Consider the following 17,952-nt stretch of genomic DNA (forward strand, 5'->3'; position numbering starts at 1 on the left):
TGGGTGGGCCTGGTCTGACTTAGTAGCCAGATCCAGCCAATCAGAATTAGTTTCCCCCCCACAAAAGGGCTTTTTTGAATATCACTATCCATCAATGATTCCCAACCAAATGTATGTGTTTGCGTAATTTTGACAAAAACAATGGCTATACTGTGTTGCCCTAAGAGTTGTGCATGGTGGTAGAATTTTATTCTAAATAAGTCACCGCTGTAATGACTGTAAAAGTCCACCAAGTATTAACTCAGGGGGGTGGAGACTTATCCAATTATATCAGTATTTTATATTTTCTTAATTTGTTGGTTGCGTAGTTCTGTAGGGGTAAAATAATCAAATTGCATCCCTTTTGAATTTTAAGGCAGCAAACTGCTTTTTTTTTTAAGGGGTTAAGACTTTCCATCCATGTATTAGCCAGGCTACACTGTAAACGTACTGTTTGTGTCGAAGTAGTACCAACATGGAATAGGTTCGAGTAGCCTGTCAATCTAATGTATAATTAAAGACACAAGTCATATCTTCATAATAGTCTGGTGTTTATTGTCACACCATAGAAAGATGATCTTTCACGATTGAAACGATGAGAATAGCAGTACGTTTAGTAACAAGCCTTATGACAGAGGTGTACATTTATTTAAGAAACATTCTTTCAGCAACTAAACACACACAACAACAACAACAAAAACTTACCCAGATGCAATTTTTTTGTTTGTTCTGAAAATAATCTTTAGGGTGAATTTTCATCGATCTTGACGCTCTGTGCACTACATGTTTACCTCAACAACGTCAGATGTCTCAACATGCACACCTCACGGTCACCTATGTACATCATTTTATATTTTGATCAAAATAATACAGAAACATCACAGAAAGGTATGGTGACAGAACTTCCAAAATTACATCTGGAATAGAGTACTACACTGTACAGCAACACTGGATTGCACAGATCTTTGTTATTGAATGCTGTATCATTTCCAAAAAGTGACAAAAATAAAAATGTTCTCTTTTTAAAATCTAATTCAGCTGAACTTGTGTTACCTTTGCTATGTTGGATGTTCAAAGCCTAGTCCTGAGATCATCCTAGAAAATGGGTAAAGGTAAAGAGACTCCTAGGTAGGTAGGAGGGAAAAAGCTTGGCGCTGGTCAGCAACAAGCAAACTTACAGCTTGGATAGTGAAAAAAACTAAACAAGAAGAGAACATTAAGTTACAGAAATAAAAGGTAAAGTATTACATAAGAGAACCCTGGAGTGGCCAATCTGCTAGCTAACTACTACACTAGAAAAGCTCTAGCAACAGAGTACAAACAAAAGTTACCTCTTGTATACCTGTAGAATTTCCGTTGGATATTTGTGTACTTTGGACAATAAAGTCATCTTCCTTCTTCTTCTTCTGCAGTTAACTTAAAAATTGAGTGAGTATATGTTTTGACAAGAAAGAGACAATGTTAGAATTTCCACTTAACTAAAAGACCTTCACTTTTACCGCCATAATTTACAGACATCCTAGTTTGAATGCCTCTTCTATCACAAGTTTCATATCTCAGAGGCTTCAGAGCAGAATGAAATGCCAAGCACATGATATTTTCCAATTATCTAGTTTATTTGTTTCTGTCCAACAAAATTCATACAATAAGTAAAAGCCTAGCATTTTATGGATAAACAACATGCTAATCATCAGTATGCTAAAACTTAAACAAAAAGATTACATACAGCAGTTAATCAAAGTGGATACTACCATAACAGAATGTATTATTTGCAATGAAGTAACATTACATCTAAAATCAACCCGTAGGTTGGTATCCAGCGCTCCAGCACAGTAAGGTAACAGAGAAATGAAAATAAAACCGTCCCCAATAAAAAACGAATTCATTGGGCATTTCTTAACTCATCACAGGACCATTGCTTGCCTCGGTCTCCCACTTCTCCAAAAAGTCCTGCAAGTTCAAGTTGAAAGTATCAATACCTTTACCAGACAGATGAACACCATCTGGCCTGTACAGGCCTGCGTCTGAGCCACACATGATGTTGTCATGGGTCAGAGCAGTGCCACCTAGCTCAGCGATGATGGTGTGAACTCTTCTGTTGATGGCCGCCCTAACATTGTCCACTGCGTCACTGTCCTCTGTGTGCCTCCAGGAAATCCGGGGCAAGATGTCAGACCAGACCAACAGGCATTGTGGGAAAATGCTCCTCATGGAGGTCAGGTCCTTCTTCACAGATGCCAGAAGGGCCTCAGGGTTGTGGGTGCCCAGGTCATTCCCGCCCAGGTGCAGGATGACCACGTCTGGGCTGGGCCACTTGATCTTCAGCTGGTCAAGCTGGGGCAGCAGCTGGGCCCACGTCATGCCCTGTGTGCCCTTCCACCACACCCGCACACTGCTGGGGTCCATGCCCAGCTGCATGCCAATCTCGGGCGACTTGGCCCTCATCTCTGCCCAATATATAAGCGAGTGGCCACAGATCCACACGTTCCTAGGCTCTGTGTTTGCAAAGGTAACTTTGGGAACTTTTCCTGTAAAAACGCAACAATAACACAGGGTACATGTGTGGGTTAGCATCACAGGGGCTTTGCGAGGTTGACGTTACTGACGCTCCAGCTCTTGGGACTCTGCAGGCTGCTGGTTGGCTGTTTATCTTCCATCTTTGGCTCAGAACTGATGGAGCTGACACTCAAGACTATGCCCTCCTGCAGTTAGCTAACCTAGTCTAGTACTATAAAAAACATTATCCTCATGAACTGAGGTATGAGAAATATTTGACACTAATGATAGCTTATACACTAAAGCTAAATAGCAAATGACACCATCTGCAGTCTGACCTAGCTTACTCTTCTTAACGTAGCACTACCACATCACACCCTCATTTCCTCATTATTCAGGCCCTAGCTAGTTGTCAGATTGACAGCAGTCCCAATATTTATCCCTGTTTTGGAGTAAAAACAACACTAACAAGTCCCCCCATTGAAGTAAAAGTTTCTCCCTAGCAGTAGAGATTGGAACACCCACTCCCCTAATCAAGAAATGTATAGCAAGTCTAATATTGCCAAAAAAGTCCTAACACTTTTGCGGACTTCCTACAGCTTACCTGATCCCCGTTTCTGAACTACACATAAACAATAATGCAACTCAACAGCTTAAGACCTGTTGATGTAAACTCTGCTAAAATACTTACCTTTATCTGTTGGAGAAAACATTACATGTTAAAGCTAGCTAACATTAATATCTGTCTTTAGAGCAACTCCTGTCCAGAGTAAAGGAACATGGGAGTCTATACCTATCTATTGTTTCTGTTAGTATATCTGAGCAAAAGCACTTGAGTCTTGAAGACCTCATGCTTAAAAAAATTGTATTGCATGCACAATAAATAAACATATTTTTAATACTTTTTTATGAGCATAAACCAAGTATGGAAACTCATTTTCCTATTAGGACATACTTGCATTACACAAATCAAGACAAGTGCCAAGCTGGTAAATCGTTACAGGGCCAGGCCTTTCAAAGCAAATAAGTAGGAACACTTAAAAACCTAGCCCTAACACAAGGATAAAAACAGAAAATGTACATCTAGGAAATATAATAGCTAAAGCTATCTAAGATATCACTGAAACCTGATTAACCATGGCTGGAATAAGAGCAAGTAAAACCTACATTAAACCTGTCTAAGTGAAGCCTCAAACCTATCCGTGTTCCCTCCATGGCTGGTTCTTGACACCTACATCTCATCCTGTACTTTGAACGCGTGTTAAGCGCCCAGCATCAATTAAGTTGTCTATAGCTCCTGACTAGTTCTGGTATCACCTAATCTTAACCTTGGCTACAATGTGTGGCTGAACACCTCTCTACACGTCAACCTCACTAAGGGTTACCTGTTGCGTTCTTCTTCCTACTGTCACGAGTATCGTTCATTCTTTGCTGATTCTTCTGTCTCATCCGCAGGTTAAACTGCTCCAGCTACAAAGCGACACACACACACACACTGTAAATACAGTCAACTCCTAAATGCAGCAGCTTTGGACTGACTTGCCAGTGTGCACTAAATCCAGAACATTAAGTTAACAGAAGCAATTTAATATTATATAATTGGGAATACAAAAAGTGTGTTCAGACACACACTGAACTTTTCCAAAGTGCACTATCAGGAATTAAAAATGTCAAACAACTCCCCAAAAAGCTTTAAAATGGCCTATAATGTAATTCAAATGTCAACAACACCAAGGACTGAAGGTGGGTTGCTGGCTGGTAGAATATACACAAACTGAACATGATCAGACAACTTTTTCTAATTCCTACACATGGAATGAACAAAAACATAACATACCCTTTTCTTCTGTTTGGCCTTGATATCGTCTTCCGTCACTGGTGGACCTGGAGTCTCTGGTGATAGAGGGGGAGACGAGGGCTGTCCAGCTGCAGCATCAGGGCTTTGTGTGTTGATCTGGAGAGGTATGGCGATACTATGTCTTGGCGAATCCTGCTGTGCACCGGACACACTTTTGACTGTTTCAATCACCTTGAGGCATCTAGACTGGCTGGTGACTTGGAGGATTTGACTCAAGACATCCATTGTGGGATTCGATACAGTCACCTGATTCAATATATTCACTTGTTGTGTGAGCTGAGTCTTTGCAAACGGTATCATGGGGGCACCAGGATGCCCATAATAAGCGGTGGGCAAGGCCGTGGGTAAGCCAGGGGATTGTCCCACAGGCGAAGTATAAGTATACACCCCAGCTGCTTGTTGACCAGCTGGAACATGAGGTGTGTTTGTCAAGGATGGGACAGGGGAAATATTAGGGGGGGGACTTAAGGGACCGGGCGGCAGTGATGAGAGATAGTTGGTACTAGACCCCTTGCTAGGCCAACCCTTAGGAGCAATGGGCTGTGTCTTCTCAGGGAAGTTCCACTGTGTGGTGGAATAGGAGGTGCCAGGATGGGAGGAGGTGGTGGGGGAGGTGGTGGGAGGCGAGACACTCACTTTCTTGGTGAGGCTTTGCATCTGCCTTGCCTTCTCCAAGGCAGCCTCCTCTTCCGGGTCAAGGAACCCTCCATATTCCGGGGTGTCTTGGGGGTTGAGGTACACCTCCCGCTGGGAAGACCTGGAGGGCGAGGCCGACCGGAGGCGTTCGGAATCAGATGAGTCGGTGTTGCGTCGCCGATGCCGATCTCCCCGCCTAGACGAGTGCTTCGTCTCTCTCTCAGAGGAATCTGATGAGTGTTTGGATGACTTTGTCCCGTAGAGGCGCTCCTGGGTCCTGTCTGCCAGCTTGGTGACCTCGGAGGTGTCCAGGTTCAGGCCGATGGCCTGGAGCAGGCTCTTGATCTTGTCGAAGTGCTGTGTCTTGTCCTGACTCTCCTGCTTCTTGGTCTCCTCCACCGGGGCTCTGGCTGGACTGGACCTCCCGTCATCCCTGGATCTGTCTGAGCGTCCAGGTTTCTCATAGCGCTCCTCCTCACCCGCTGCTGCTGGGGCTTTACCCCCATAGAGGAAGTCATCCTCTTCTTCCACACGTTCAGGTTCTCTCAGGAACTGGGTGTGGGACGTCATTCCTAGAATTCCGGAAAAGCCACCACCGTCCTGGATTGCTCTCTCGTGAGGCAGCAGCCGGTCTTCGTCTCTGAGGTCATCTTTAGTGTCGGAGATCTTCACTCGCTCCCTGTCGAAGCCCCTGTGTGGGCGCTCTGGCTCCTCCTCTCTTCCCCTGTAGGCATCCTTGTACTGATCTTCATCCCCACGTTCACGCGACCTACGATAACACTTTTGAGGTATGGGACTATCCTCCTGAATACCAGCAATCTCCTCTCGAGACTCCTTGACCACAGTGGACAGCAGACCGGCATCCACACCTTTGTTGAGGATGTTGAGGAAACGGGCGAGCTGGGTGTTCAAGTTAGGGTTCTTTTCCTGTGACTCTCGGCTGGGAGGAGGTCGATTTGAAGAATGAGGGTCAAGAGGTGTTTGGCGAACTAGAGAAGGTTGTGATGGGTGCTCTCTAGAAGTCTGCTCATATGGATCATACTTTGCAGATAGGTCAGGAGCAGGATGTCCAGCAGGTGAACCTTCATAATAGGACTTCTGACTGGATGTTTGGGTGAAGGGTGGTTGGGCAGAGTGTGGTTTATAGGGCGTCTCAACGTCATAACCGTACTGTTCCACAAGCCTTTGATCAAGAGGTTGAGCTTTAGGGGGTTCAGTCTGCAAAGAAACAAAATAATTTCACACCACGTCATACAAATCAAAAATGTCTCATGTCGTGCTGATCACAATAATATTGACTGTAATATGTTTCTTAAATCGATATATGAAAACTATATAAAGCACTATATAAAATTCCCGAGAACAAATGATTCTCTAACTGAAAGAGAAGTTTAGAAAGAATAACTGACCTGAATTGGGAAAAGTGGCCCTGTGACATGGTCTGGGCGTTTCTTCAGAATGGACTTGGGTTTGATGTCAGTGGGTGGTTTAGGTTGTGGAGGAAGCTCTGGCATTCCATGATTGTAGTCAAAACAGGTCTTCTCCATAGGCTTCCCTTCTGGCAGGAAATTGGGAACTCCACCATGTTGCTCCATGGCAACCATGGCTCTCTTGCGGTATATTAACTCATTGAGCTCATCTAGTTCCCTCTTCTTTCTTTCTAGCTCATCGTTCATTCTATCTGGAGGTTTACTTCCCGAGCTTGAACCGTTCTTGGAGCTCCTCTGACTGCTTCCATCTCGCTCCTTGCTGTGGCTCCTTTTCGAGGATGTCCTCTCTTTGCTGCTGCTCCTGTGCTTGGAATCTTTTCTCTCCAGACTGTGGCTTCGTCTCCTGCTCCCACGGCTGCTCCTCTCCCTGCTCTGACTCCTGCTGCGACTGCTCCTGTACCTGTTGCTACCACCCCGCTCTCTGCGCTCCCTGCTCGTGCTCCGCCTTTTCTTCACCCGGCCAAACTGGTCTAGGCTGGGGCTCCGGCTTCTGCGCCCGTATCTCCGCCGGCTGCTGTCCGAGTCCTTGCCACCAGATCCAGAGCCAGCAGTTTTTGACCGCAGAGTTTTTACGACTGCTTTCATCTTGTCCAACTCCTCGAAGGCAGGTTTGTCGTTGCTGGGGCACAAAATAATGAGGGAAATGACTTCAAGCACATCTGTTAAACGTTTAGATTTCAGGGTACTTGTGGCTTGAGCTAACAAATGACATCCAAAATCGTCACGCAATGATACTTTACCTTGACTTCATGTTGGAACCAATACTACTACTAAGCACAATCAAACTCACGTAAGATCATCATCGTGCTCTACTTTGACACCTGCACCCTTGATGAGCAGTTTTGGGTCTCTCATCAGTTTGATGGTCATCTTCTTCTGTAAGACAATAGGCAATTGAATACAACAGAGACAGCAACATGTCTATCCCCTAAGTCAATATGACATCCCCCGGCACTAAACATCATTGACCAAAGTCACAGGCTTTTGTTCCATCATAAACCAACCTTTTCTTTTGCTGCCACGCCCACAAGCTTGGGCACACGGGTGAAGACACTGTCGATAAAGCGTTTGATCCTGATCGCTTGGTTACCTCCTTCAGCTGTTTCAAGCTAAGAGAAAATGGAAAGAGTTAAAATGCCCAGCGCAGTTGTTTTTATCTCAAAATCAATTCTGGGAAACAATTAGCTAAGTAACTTATTTTAACAGTTTTCCGTTAAAATTGTCAAAAAGCAACAAAAGTTGCTTTTTAGCTAAAACTCATTCTCAAGCAAGGTTTTTGCAAAGACTGTCTGGCCTGAGGGGAGTGGGGAAGGGCACCAAAGCGCTGCATTAACCAGTTAGGATTGTGGCGCGGGGATCACAATCCACCACAGTGGAGGGGCTTAAAGGGAGGGATATGTAACCTGAAAACTAACTGTTATTTGCAGAGAGGTTTTGAACTTGCTTTGTTAATGGTCTATTAACTTATATTGCCAACGTTGCAAAACCTGCTGATTAGAAGGTCCTGTGGTGATTGTATTTTCAATCAGCAAGTATCGGGAAATAAAACGGATCACATTTTTTCATACTTTTACAGTGTTAGTTTCATCAGCTGTTGTACAAGTATGATACAAAACGCAGGATAAAATAATTTTGACTGCACTGGGCCTTTAACTTTTGTCATTCTTTTGAAAACAATCATCCTGTGAACCAGACTCAGTGGAGGACAGTATTTAAATCGATCCATATGACAGCAGCAGTGTGGGTTATATGGAAATGTAACTGCATGTTCCTCAAGTTGGAAACAACTGGTCAAAAGAACAACATTTCTCTAAATAGCTACTTGCATGTACAGTATACCAACAGATATTAACTTCCCCATGCCAATCGGATCACAGCTCCAGGGAAACTTACCGGAATGACACTAAACTCCACCTTCTCTGAGATGTCCAGTTTCGTCTCCTCCATGACCTCAGTCAGACGGAAGAAGAGCAGCTGGGGGCTCTGATGGCACTTAATGGTCCCAGACAGCTCCCCAGCTTGCACCACCACACCCTAGAAGGGAAAACACTTCACTTAGACATACTGTGCAAATCCATTAAGGCATTACATAAAACATCCCATCCTTCTTTAGTGTGGAAAAACCTAGCCAGCCTCAGACTTAAAAGGCATCATGTACCACATGCTAAACATGATCTTACAGTTCTGCGTTGCTCTGTTGACTCCTCAAACGTCTCGGAGAGAATCTCCACGTTGACGGCACGCTCCTCCTTGGTCTCACGGTTGGTGGAGATGTTAAAGTGAACCTTGTCTCCGTCGAACATGGTGGCGTCAGTCAGAATGTCAGTGGCTTCAAATGATAACTGTTTCTGTGTGCCGCCCACCGACGCCTCCAAAAGGCCCTGCTCCTGGAAGGAAAAGGAGATAACATATTCTAAAATCCATGATTTGACAACCCAAACGTTTTCCAACAAGAACACATAACAATACTGTCTGATTTATACTTTCAATCTTCTAGTAATACACCGTACCTGCTTCTTGTCGGAGACCTTGAGGACAGCCTTGACGACCGTTCCTGCATGCTGCGCAGTGCTAACGTCCTCAAACACCACAGTCCTCTGGGGCAGCACCTCCTCCACTGGGGCCACTGGCTTCCACTGGAGAGACAGTAATAAGGACATGATTGGGTATGTCACCGATGAAAGTCATCAACTCTGAACGACAGATTTTCCACCACCTATCAGATTTTGCACTGAACTGCGCCCCACCTTGTCTTTTCCTGCAGTGTCTTCAACCTTCTTCTCCATGGTGTCTTCCAGTGTCACCAAGCACTTCAGCTTCCTTACTCTGATGGCCTTCTCCTTCCCTTTGATCTAATGAAAACAATGACATTATGTTAATGTAACATGTATCAGTCAATCAACAAAGAATTTAAACATTGCAATACTTAGGATCAAAATCTGCACATTTAGAGGGTCAAAACATCACTCCCAGGTTCAAACTGATCGTAATTCGGTGTCAACAAACTCAATTTGCCAATCAATTATGTGGATGGGAAAGACACAGTATACTCACTGTGACGACTGTAAAGTCCACCTCATCCATAACAGCGAACTCAGTTAGACTCATGTTCTCTGTGGTCTCAAAGGGCAGGTTGTTCTGGTTCGCTGCCATTATGGTGCCAGAGCCACCCTTTACGCTCATTATCACACCCTGGTTGAGAGAACAAAAAAGATATCAACAGCTAGCTACAGTAGGGATGGCCAACTCTGGTGCCACTAGGCCACTTTGTTTGCAGTAGTTTCATCCAGCCCAGCTCTAACACACTTGACGTAAATAATTGTGGTCTCAATTGAAGATCCTGAATAGATGATTATTTGACCCGGGTGTAGTCATACTGGGCTGGATAAAAGGCGTGCAGCTCTCCAGGAACAGAGTTTACGTCCACATTTTTTACCAAAATTAAAGTGTAAGAATATAGGTGTGCCACTCAGACTTACCACCTCCCTCTTCTCTCCAGTGATCTTAAAAGTCTGTGGTGTCTTTGGCCGAATATTAGTGGCTCTAATGTTTTGTGAAACTATGTCGGTTAACAAGTTGAATGTCACATGGTCCCCTTGCAACAGGGTGATGGTGCTGTCCTTCTCTGAGTAAAGCAGCGCTCTTGTCTTGCCATCGATGTTGGCTTCAATTTGGCCAGGTTTCTGCTTTGCACCAGGCTGTGGGGGCACATACATTCAGTTAATACCAGCTATGCCATTTTTAAACGAGATGCCAAGTATTAGTCATAACAAGCCAAACATAGAATCAAATATACTTACAATAATCAAAACATCTAGTTGTGGCAGTGATGAAAATGTTCATAAAGTCAAGAATTGATTTTAGAAAATCTTTGTGCTACAGAGTTCCCTCACCTGCTGCTCCGGGATAGCATTGCAGACAAAACCTTCAATAATGGTGGAGTCAATCTCCTCAGTCCCCCCTGGAGGTACAGATACATCGGTGGCACACTCCCCTGCCTGGGTTTACAATACAGGGAAGTATAAAAAAGACAAATACAATGAAAACCAATGTCTCACACTCCTTCGAATGTTTTCCTTTGAACTATATCCAGCAAAATGTTTCTAAAGTGACCCACCTTCTCCTTATAGGCTGTAAAATGCACCCTGACCCCAGGTATCATGTTCTTGGGGACTCCCAGAAAAGCATCAAAAGTGAAGGAATATTTTTTGAGATCGTCTCTTTCGATGTAGCCGTAAGTTGGCTGTGGACAGGAGAGGACAATTTGAGAATGCAATGTTGACTAGTGGAGATTAAGAACCTTCCATTCAAGCAGGATTCTCAGCATTTGGACTTACCCCAATGAATGAGATGACCCCCTTGGATCTTCCAGGTGGAGGAGGCCTATGAGTTGTAAGTGTTGAGAGGGGGAAAAAAATATATGCGTATAAACATAACTTCCTGAAGAACTAACGTAACGTATGGAAGATCCAACTACTGTATGCAATCAAACACTAATCGCACAGTGATGACATCTAATTTGTTGACATAATGACCATTACTTGTCATTGTAGCTCTTCTTCCCTGATGATTTTTTGTCCTTCTTGGACACTTTGGTCTTCTGTTCATCAGTCTGTGGTGGATCAGGTTGTTGGACCTCGGAGCCCCGGCAGAGTCCCCACACATCAGGCACTACAGTCGTCTCAGTCGGAAGGGGGGCTGTTGTCGTAACGGGCTGTTTCCCGACAGGTAAGAGAAAAGGAGCCAGTGAAAAGTTGAGAGTAAGTAGCAAAATGTTATTGAAATTGTATCATAGAGATGACAGGACAGACACAGTGGCTCTTACCCACGACGGCGGAGGAACAGCATAAGGGTTTACCTACATGAAGGAGGCAGAACTGATTTTAGGGATGATTTTTTATTTAAATATTTTATTCATGAAGAACAAACTAATTCTTCTTGATTGCACATTCAAACCATGTCATGTTATTATAACACCAATTAAATTTTTTTTTTTTTTTTTACAAGTTTAACATTGAGAATTTGCCATATGCAGAAAGCACTACAAGTTGTCAAGCTAACATTACCTCGCTTTGCCAGGGTGGAGGAAAGCCAGAGTTGTCCACCAGAGGCGGGACCATGGGCGGCATACCTGGGGGAGGAATACCAGGGGGCGGAATACCTGGGGGGGGCATAACTGGCGGGGCCATAACTGGAGGGGGCATTGGTCCTGGTACATTGCCCATCATTGGATCATATGGTCCGGGCATACCTGGACCATACCCGAATCCTGGTCCATCCATCGGTGGCCCATCAAAACATCCATCCATAGGGCCACCTGGACCCATTGGCCCATACCCATCCATGGGGCCTCTTGGCCCGTATCCATCCATGGGGCCACCTGGACCCATTGGCCCGTAGCCTGGCCCATATCCGTGATAATCAGGGGGCATGGGGCCTTGCATCATTGGATCTCCCATAAAGTTAGGATGTGGACCGGGGCCACCGTGAAAAGGACCAAAGGGTCCAGACGGCCCACACCAACCTGGTCCTGGGCCCATGTCAAATGGATGAGGCCGCCTTGGTCCCATGTCAAATGGAGGAGGTCCATTGCCTTTTCCACGCTTCCGACCACCTCCTCGTCCCATTTCGAAATGTTTTATGAAAGCTAGTTAGCTCGCAAGCTAACGTAAGCAGAAAGAACCCTTCAAAGGGGACGCGAACGTTGAAATGCTGGCTAGATTACCATACTAGCTAGGTAAATATCTCTGATATTGCTATATATGAAGGTGCACGTATTCACTATTGCAAGTTTGTGGTTTGATAGGTAAATGTTCGGTTAACGTTATATGGAAACTCAAACAACTCACGTTAGCGGGATAGCTATATAGCTAGCCATATAACCTCACACCACCAGATACAAGCGAACTTGTTGCGGATATTGTGGATGTGGAGACATGACGTATATCCGATGTAGATAGCGCCAAATCCATAGACTGTGAAAAAATTCGATAAAATCATATGAAAGGGTCGCCACTAGTTTATACAATTTATCTTCTTAAAATGTGATTTTAAACATAACCCTAACGTTAACCACACTGATAACCTTATGCCAAAAATGTACCTTAAATTAAGACCAAAAAGCACATTGGTAACTAGTCACTACCCCCCTCACTGCAACTGCACTGTACTATCTCTAGCAGCCTATGCTGAAATTACGACGTTAATAATAGCTATATAGCAGATACCTTTTCAGAACAGACATTCGAGCTCATTAAGGTCGAATACCGCCACTAACAGCACCGGTGGTGAAATTACATTTGAAATGAGAAGTTAGGTACTGGCAAAGACAGTACAGTATGTCCTAGGTTTAGAATCTCTGTGGTACTAGTTAGTGTGTACACAGTTTAGCAGATGTTAAAGCTGGTGCAGCGAATAGCTTATAGTAGTGTGGACCTACAACTAGCTAGTGTGTATTTAAATCTGTCCAATTTCACACATGTACCAGTGTATTAATATGCTTGTGTGAATCGGAAATGTGTTTTTCCATATCCCATTCTCCCTGAGACAACCTCTAACAGTGAGGTCAGGGTCTGCCACTTCCTGGTCTATTCTAAACATAAATCCAAGACACTCCATCAGCCATGGACCTTAGAGGCTGCTGCCCTATGTACATAGACATGGAACACTGGTCACTTTAATAATGAAACACTGGCCCCTTTAATAATGTTTACATACTGTTTTACAATTTCATATGTACAGTTGAAGTCAGAAGTTTACATACACCTTAGCCAAATACATTTAAACTCAGTTTTTCACAATTCCTGACATTTAATCCTAGTACAAATTCCCTGTCTTAGGTCAGTTAGGATCACTACTTTATTTAAGAATGTGAAATGTCAGAATAATAGTAGAGAGAATGATTTATTTCAGCTTTTATTTCTTTCATCACATCCCCAGTGGGTCAGAAGTTTACATACACTCAATTAGTATTTGGTAGCATTGCCTTTAAATTGTTTAACTTGGGTCAAACGTTTTGGGTAGCCTTCCACAAGCTTCCCACAATAAGTTGGATGAATTTTGGCCCATTCCTCCTTACAGAGCTGGTGTATCTGAGTCAGGTTTTTAGGCCTCCTTGCTTTCACACGCTTTTTCAGTTCTGCCCACAAATTGTCTGTAGTATTGAGGTCAGGGCTTTGTGATGGGCACTCCAATACCTTGACTTTGCTGTCCTTAAGCCATTTTGCCATAACTTTGGAAGTATGCTTGGGGACATTGTCCATTTGGAAGACCCATTTGCGAACAAGTTTTAACTTCCTGACTGATGTCTTGAGATGTTGCTTCAATATATCCACATATTTTCCTTCCTCAGGATGCCATCTATTTTGTGAAGTGCACCAGTCCCTCCTGCAGCAAAACACCCCCATACAACATGATGCTGCCACCCCCATGTTTCACGGTTTGGATGGTGTTCTTCGGCTTGCAAGCCTCCCCTTTTTCCTCCAAACATAAAGATGGTCATTATGGCCAAAAAGTACAATCTTTGTCCCCATGTGCAGTTGCAAACCGTAGTCTGGCTTTTTTATGGTGGCTTTGGAGCAGTGGCTTCTTCCTTGCTGAGCGGCCTTTCAGGTTATGTCGATATAGGACTCGTTTTACTGTGGATATAGATACTTTTTTACCTGTTTCCTCCAGCATCTTCACAAGGTCCTTTGCTGTTGTTCTGGGATTGATTTGCACTTTTCGCACCAAAGTACATTAATCTCTAGGAGACAGAACGTGTCCCCTTCCTGAGCGGTATGACGGCTGCGTGGTCCCATGGTGTTTATAGTTGCGTACTATTGTTTGTACAGATGAACATGGTACCTTCAGGCATTTGGAAATTGCTCCCAAGGATGAATCAGACTTGTGGAGGTCTATAATTTTTTTTCTGAGGTCTTAGCTGATTTTTCTTAATTTTCCCATGTAAAGCAAAGAGGCACTGAGTTTGGAGGTAGGCCTTGAAATACATCCGCAGGTACACCTCCAATTTACTCAAATTATGTCAATTAGCCTTTCAGAAGATTCTAAAGTCATGACATCATTTTCCAAGCTGTTTAAAGACACAGTCAACTTAGTGTATGTAAACTTCTGAACCACTGGAATTGTGATACAGTGAATTAAAAGTGAAATAATCTGTCTGTAAACAATTGTTGGAAAAATTACTTGTGTCATGCACAAAGTAGATGTCCTAACTAACTCTACAACGAGATAGTTCGTTAACAAGAAATTTGTGGAGTGGTTGAAAAACGAGTTTTAATGACAACCTTAGTGTATGTAAACTTCAACTGTATATACTGTATTCTAGTCAAGGTCATCCTATTGAACTACTGCGGTACATATACTATTCTATCCTGCGTATTCTTCAGATATACTACATATTCCATCCACATACTGTCCATAATGTTTATACATCCCATTACACACACACATATAAACACACATTATATACAGTACCAGTCAAAAGTTTGGACACACCTACTCATTCAAGGGTTTTTCTTTATTTTCACTATTTTCTAAATTGTAGAATAATAGTGAAGACATCAAAACTAAGAAATAACACATATGGAATCATGTAGTAACCAAAAAAGTGTTAAACAAATCATTTTTAATACCTGTGCAGCGATGCTTCCCATCCAACCTGACAGAGCATGAGAGGATCTGCAGAGAAGAATGGGAGAAACCCCCTAAATACAGGTGAGCCAAGCTTGTAGCATCATACCCAAGAAGAATCGAGGCTGTAATCACTGCCAAAAGTGCTTCAACAAAGAACTGAGTAAAGGGTCTGAATACTTATGTAAATGTGACATTTTCTAGTATGTGAACTATGTGGAATGATTTTGGACCGTTAGCTTCCCTTAAAACAGGTACTAACAGGAGGAACAATATGAGTCTGCCAGAGGTCTTTACCCTGAATGGGGATAGTGATGGAGGCTCTAGTGGTACACACAACAAAGAGGCAGGTGTCCCTTCCAGTGATGTGGAGCTGCCTTTGGACCTCACGGAGGCTGTAAGACCCTCCCTCCATGATATAGAAATATATAAATCCTTTGACTTCACTACCTCTTCAATGGTGTGGTCCCTTTTGCACCATAGGGACACTTGATCTCCACCACTGCTCTGGTGCCCACCAGACCATCCGGTAAGGCACCCAGGATCCCAGACCCCGTGATCCAAAGCCCTGACTCATGCACATCCATCTCTGTAGCCATTTTGAATGCCTTGATGCCCTCCTCTTCGTTATCTGTGCCCCACTTTACAGACAACACCCCATCCAACGACTGAACACCTTGAAATGCATTCGTTGTAAGAAATGTGCTATTTAAATCAAGTTTGATTTGATTGATGACATTACAGCTGTAGAATATTTAAGTGCAGTTTTTCCATAAACGTTTAATTGATAAGTTTGGATTTTACCACTTGACAATTCTATAGCGGAAAGGATCCTATAAATCAAGACTGTGTGAATGCATGCCTCTGGTCATTACATTTACATTTCAATAATTTTGTGACTTACAGTTAGTGCATTCATCTTAAGATAGTTAGATGGGACAACCACATATCACAGGCATATAAAGTACATTTTCCCCCAATAAAGTAGCTATCGGTAGATTAATTTGCATCAATGACAACCTTCTAGAACTGAGTTATCGCTCATAGAAGTCTGGTATCTTGTTAATGATCATAAAATTTATCAAGTGGCTCTTTCCTTGTAGAATGTTGACAGCGGTATAGAACACATTGTATTGCTAGATGCTAAAACTTAACTTAATAGCTACACTCACCGACACAGGATAAAGTTTATCCCTCATGCTGGCCCTGACCAAACCGGTTAATTGCCCCTCACTATAGCTGTACTTCTTCACATGGCCAGACTTCTAGTGGTCTTCTCCCCTTTTAATGCTCATATAGTAATCCTTGAAAAACGCCATAATATCTGAAATAGACACCAAATACAACATACAGTAAAAAACAATTATCTAGTCTAAGTTAAACAAACAAATGTTTTATATTTATACTGCTCTGCTAAACTACCTAGGTAAAAAGTGTAGTCAGTGGCTAGCTAAGACAGAGAAAGGGGATGCAAATTCATGGATAGGGCACAAAGGTCTCTGATCGAGCTGTTGAACGCTCCCGAGTGGCACAGTGGTCTAAGGCACTGCATCTCAGAGCTAGAGGAGTCACTACAGACCCTGGTCCGATTCCAGGCTGTATCACAACCGACTGTGATTGGGAGTCCCATAAGGTGGCGCACAATTGGCCCAGCGTCATCCGGGTTAGGGTTTGGCCAGGGTAGGCCGTCGTTGTAAATAATAATTTGTTCTTAACAGACTTGCATAGTTAAATAAAGGTTAAATAAAATAAAAATAAATAAAACGGTAGCTGACGTCAGCTAGAGATGACGTGTAGGTGCTTCCTGCAGGAATATGTAGTCAACTGCCGTTGTAGCACAGATAGAACAATGAGACAGATATTTCACCAGATGTATAAATGTGAAGCATGTGGGGCTTCCACTCACTACCAAATATGGTAGCGAGAGGAAGCCAAGTGGCCGGCAGAAACGAGATGGATTTTGGCCAACATTCTGCTAATTTACTCATCGATGAAACATTTGATCTCAATGCAGTTCTGGTCCCAAAACTTGAATCTGTTATGCACAGAGTGGACTAAGTTATGTAGACTTTACCCTTTGCCAAAGTTGAAAAAAAATGCGTTGTTAAGGAGTACAAAGGCGAATTGAATTATTGCACACGCGCACTTCACAGAGTAGGCGTTCCCAAACGGAAATATGCAAATATAGGCTACAGGATCTCGGTGGCACGTGCTTGGTCCTCGTCATCATCCTCTGCCAAATATTCCCATTTGAAACGACAGGTTGTGGTCTCTTGGTTTAGTTATACAAATCTTTGGTCGTATTTTAGGTCTTATCTGTTGCTAAATTAGCGTTTTGTTGAGTAAATTTCGGCGAATATATTGAGAAAACTCACCTTTTCCAAGAGAGAATTACATGGCTATCAAAACGTCACACCGGCCTACACGAAACACAGACTATATGAAGTAGTTCTAAAATCCCAGATGTAAAATTAATGGGGAAAAACGATTGAAACCACTACCGGATTTACCGATAGATTGTATGGGTATTATGACGCGTACACTGTGCCGGACTATTGAGAGGCTTTCAAGCCACCATTCGGCCATATTGGCACTGCGCAGTCGGAGCAGTCCTCCATAGGAATGAATGGAGTTCTACATTTTTCAATTAAATGTTTCAATGACAAAATTACATGTATTTAAGTATTTTGTTGTAGTGGGGACAATAACATTAGTCATCTCAAAAAAGTGTACTTTAAGGAAAAATTGTTATTTCATTTGTATAGTTATCTCACATAATATAATTTAAAAGTATGTTTTAAAGTGTCTTTAATAAAATAAATGCTGCAAAAACGAATGTAGACATTAATAAATGCATTTCTA

General features: G+C 43.1%; 1 protein-coding gene across 1 annotated transcript; it reads right to left on the bottom strand.

Moving 5' to 3' along the window:
* Positions 1–513: 513 nt before the first annotated feature.
* Positions 514–12,641, bottom strand: LOC106605925 (uncharacterized). Its single transcript, XM_014201929.3, has 18 exons — positions 11,526–12,641; positions 11,285–11,317; positions 11,001–11,173; positions 10,797–10,842; positions 10,577–10,702; positions 10,353–10,457; positions 9,939–10,157; positions 9,514–9,651; positions 9,207–9,311; positions 8,970–9,095; positions 8,640–8,846; positions 8,353–8,493; positions 7,464–7,568; positions 7,250–7,335; positions 6,379–7,078; positions 4,313–6,187; positions 3,861–3,945; positions 514–2,507 (listed from the first exon to the last, which is right to left on the bottom strand). Exons 1-18 carry the CDS (start codon positions 12,084–12,086, stop codon positions 1,876–1,878), a joined length of 5,463 nt encoding a protein of 1,820 aa, XP_014057404.3. The 5' UTR covers positions 12,087–12,641; the 3' UTR covers positions 514–1,875.
* Positions 12,642–17,952: the final 5,311 nt, after the last annotated feature.

The sequence above is a fragment of the Salmo salar genome, chromosome 01, assembly GCF_965601325.2.
Source record: "Salmo salar chromosome 01, fSalSal1, whole genome shotgun sequence".
Classification (NCBI taxonomy): Eukaryota; Metazoa; Chordata; class Actinopteri; order Salmoniformes; family Salmonidae; genus Salmo; species Salmo salar.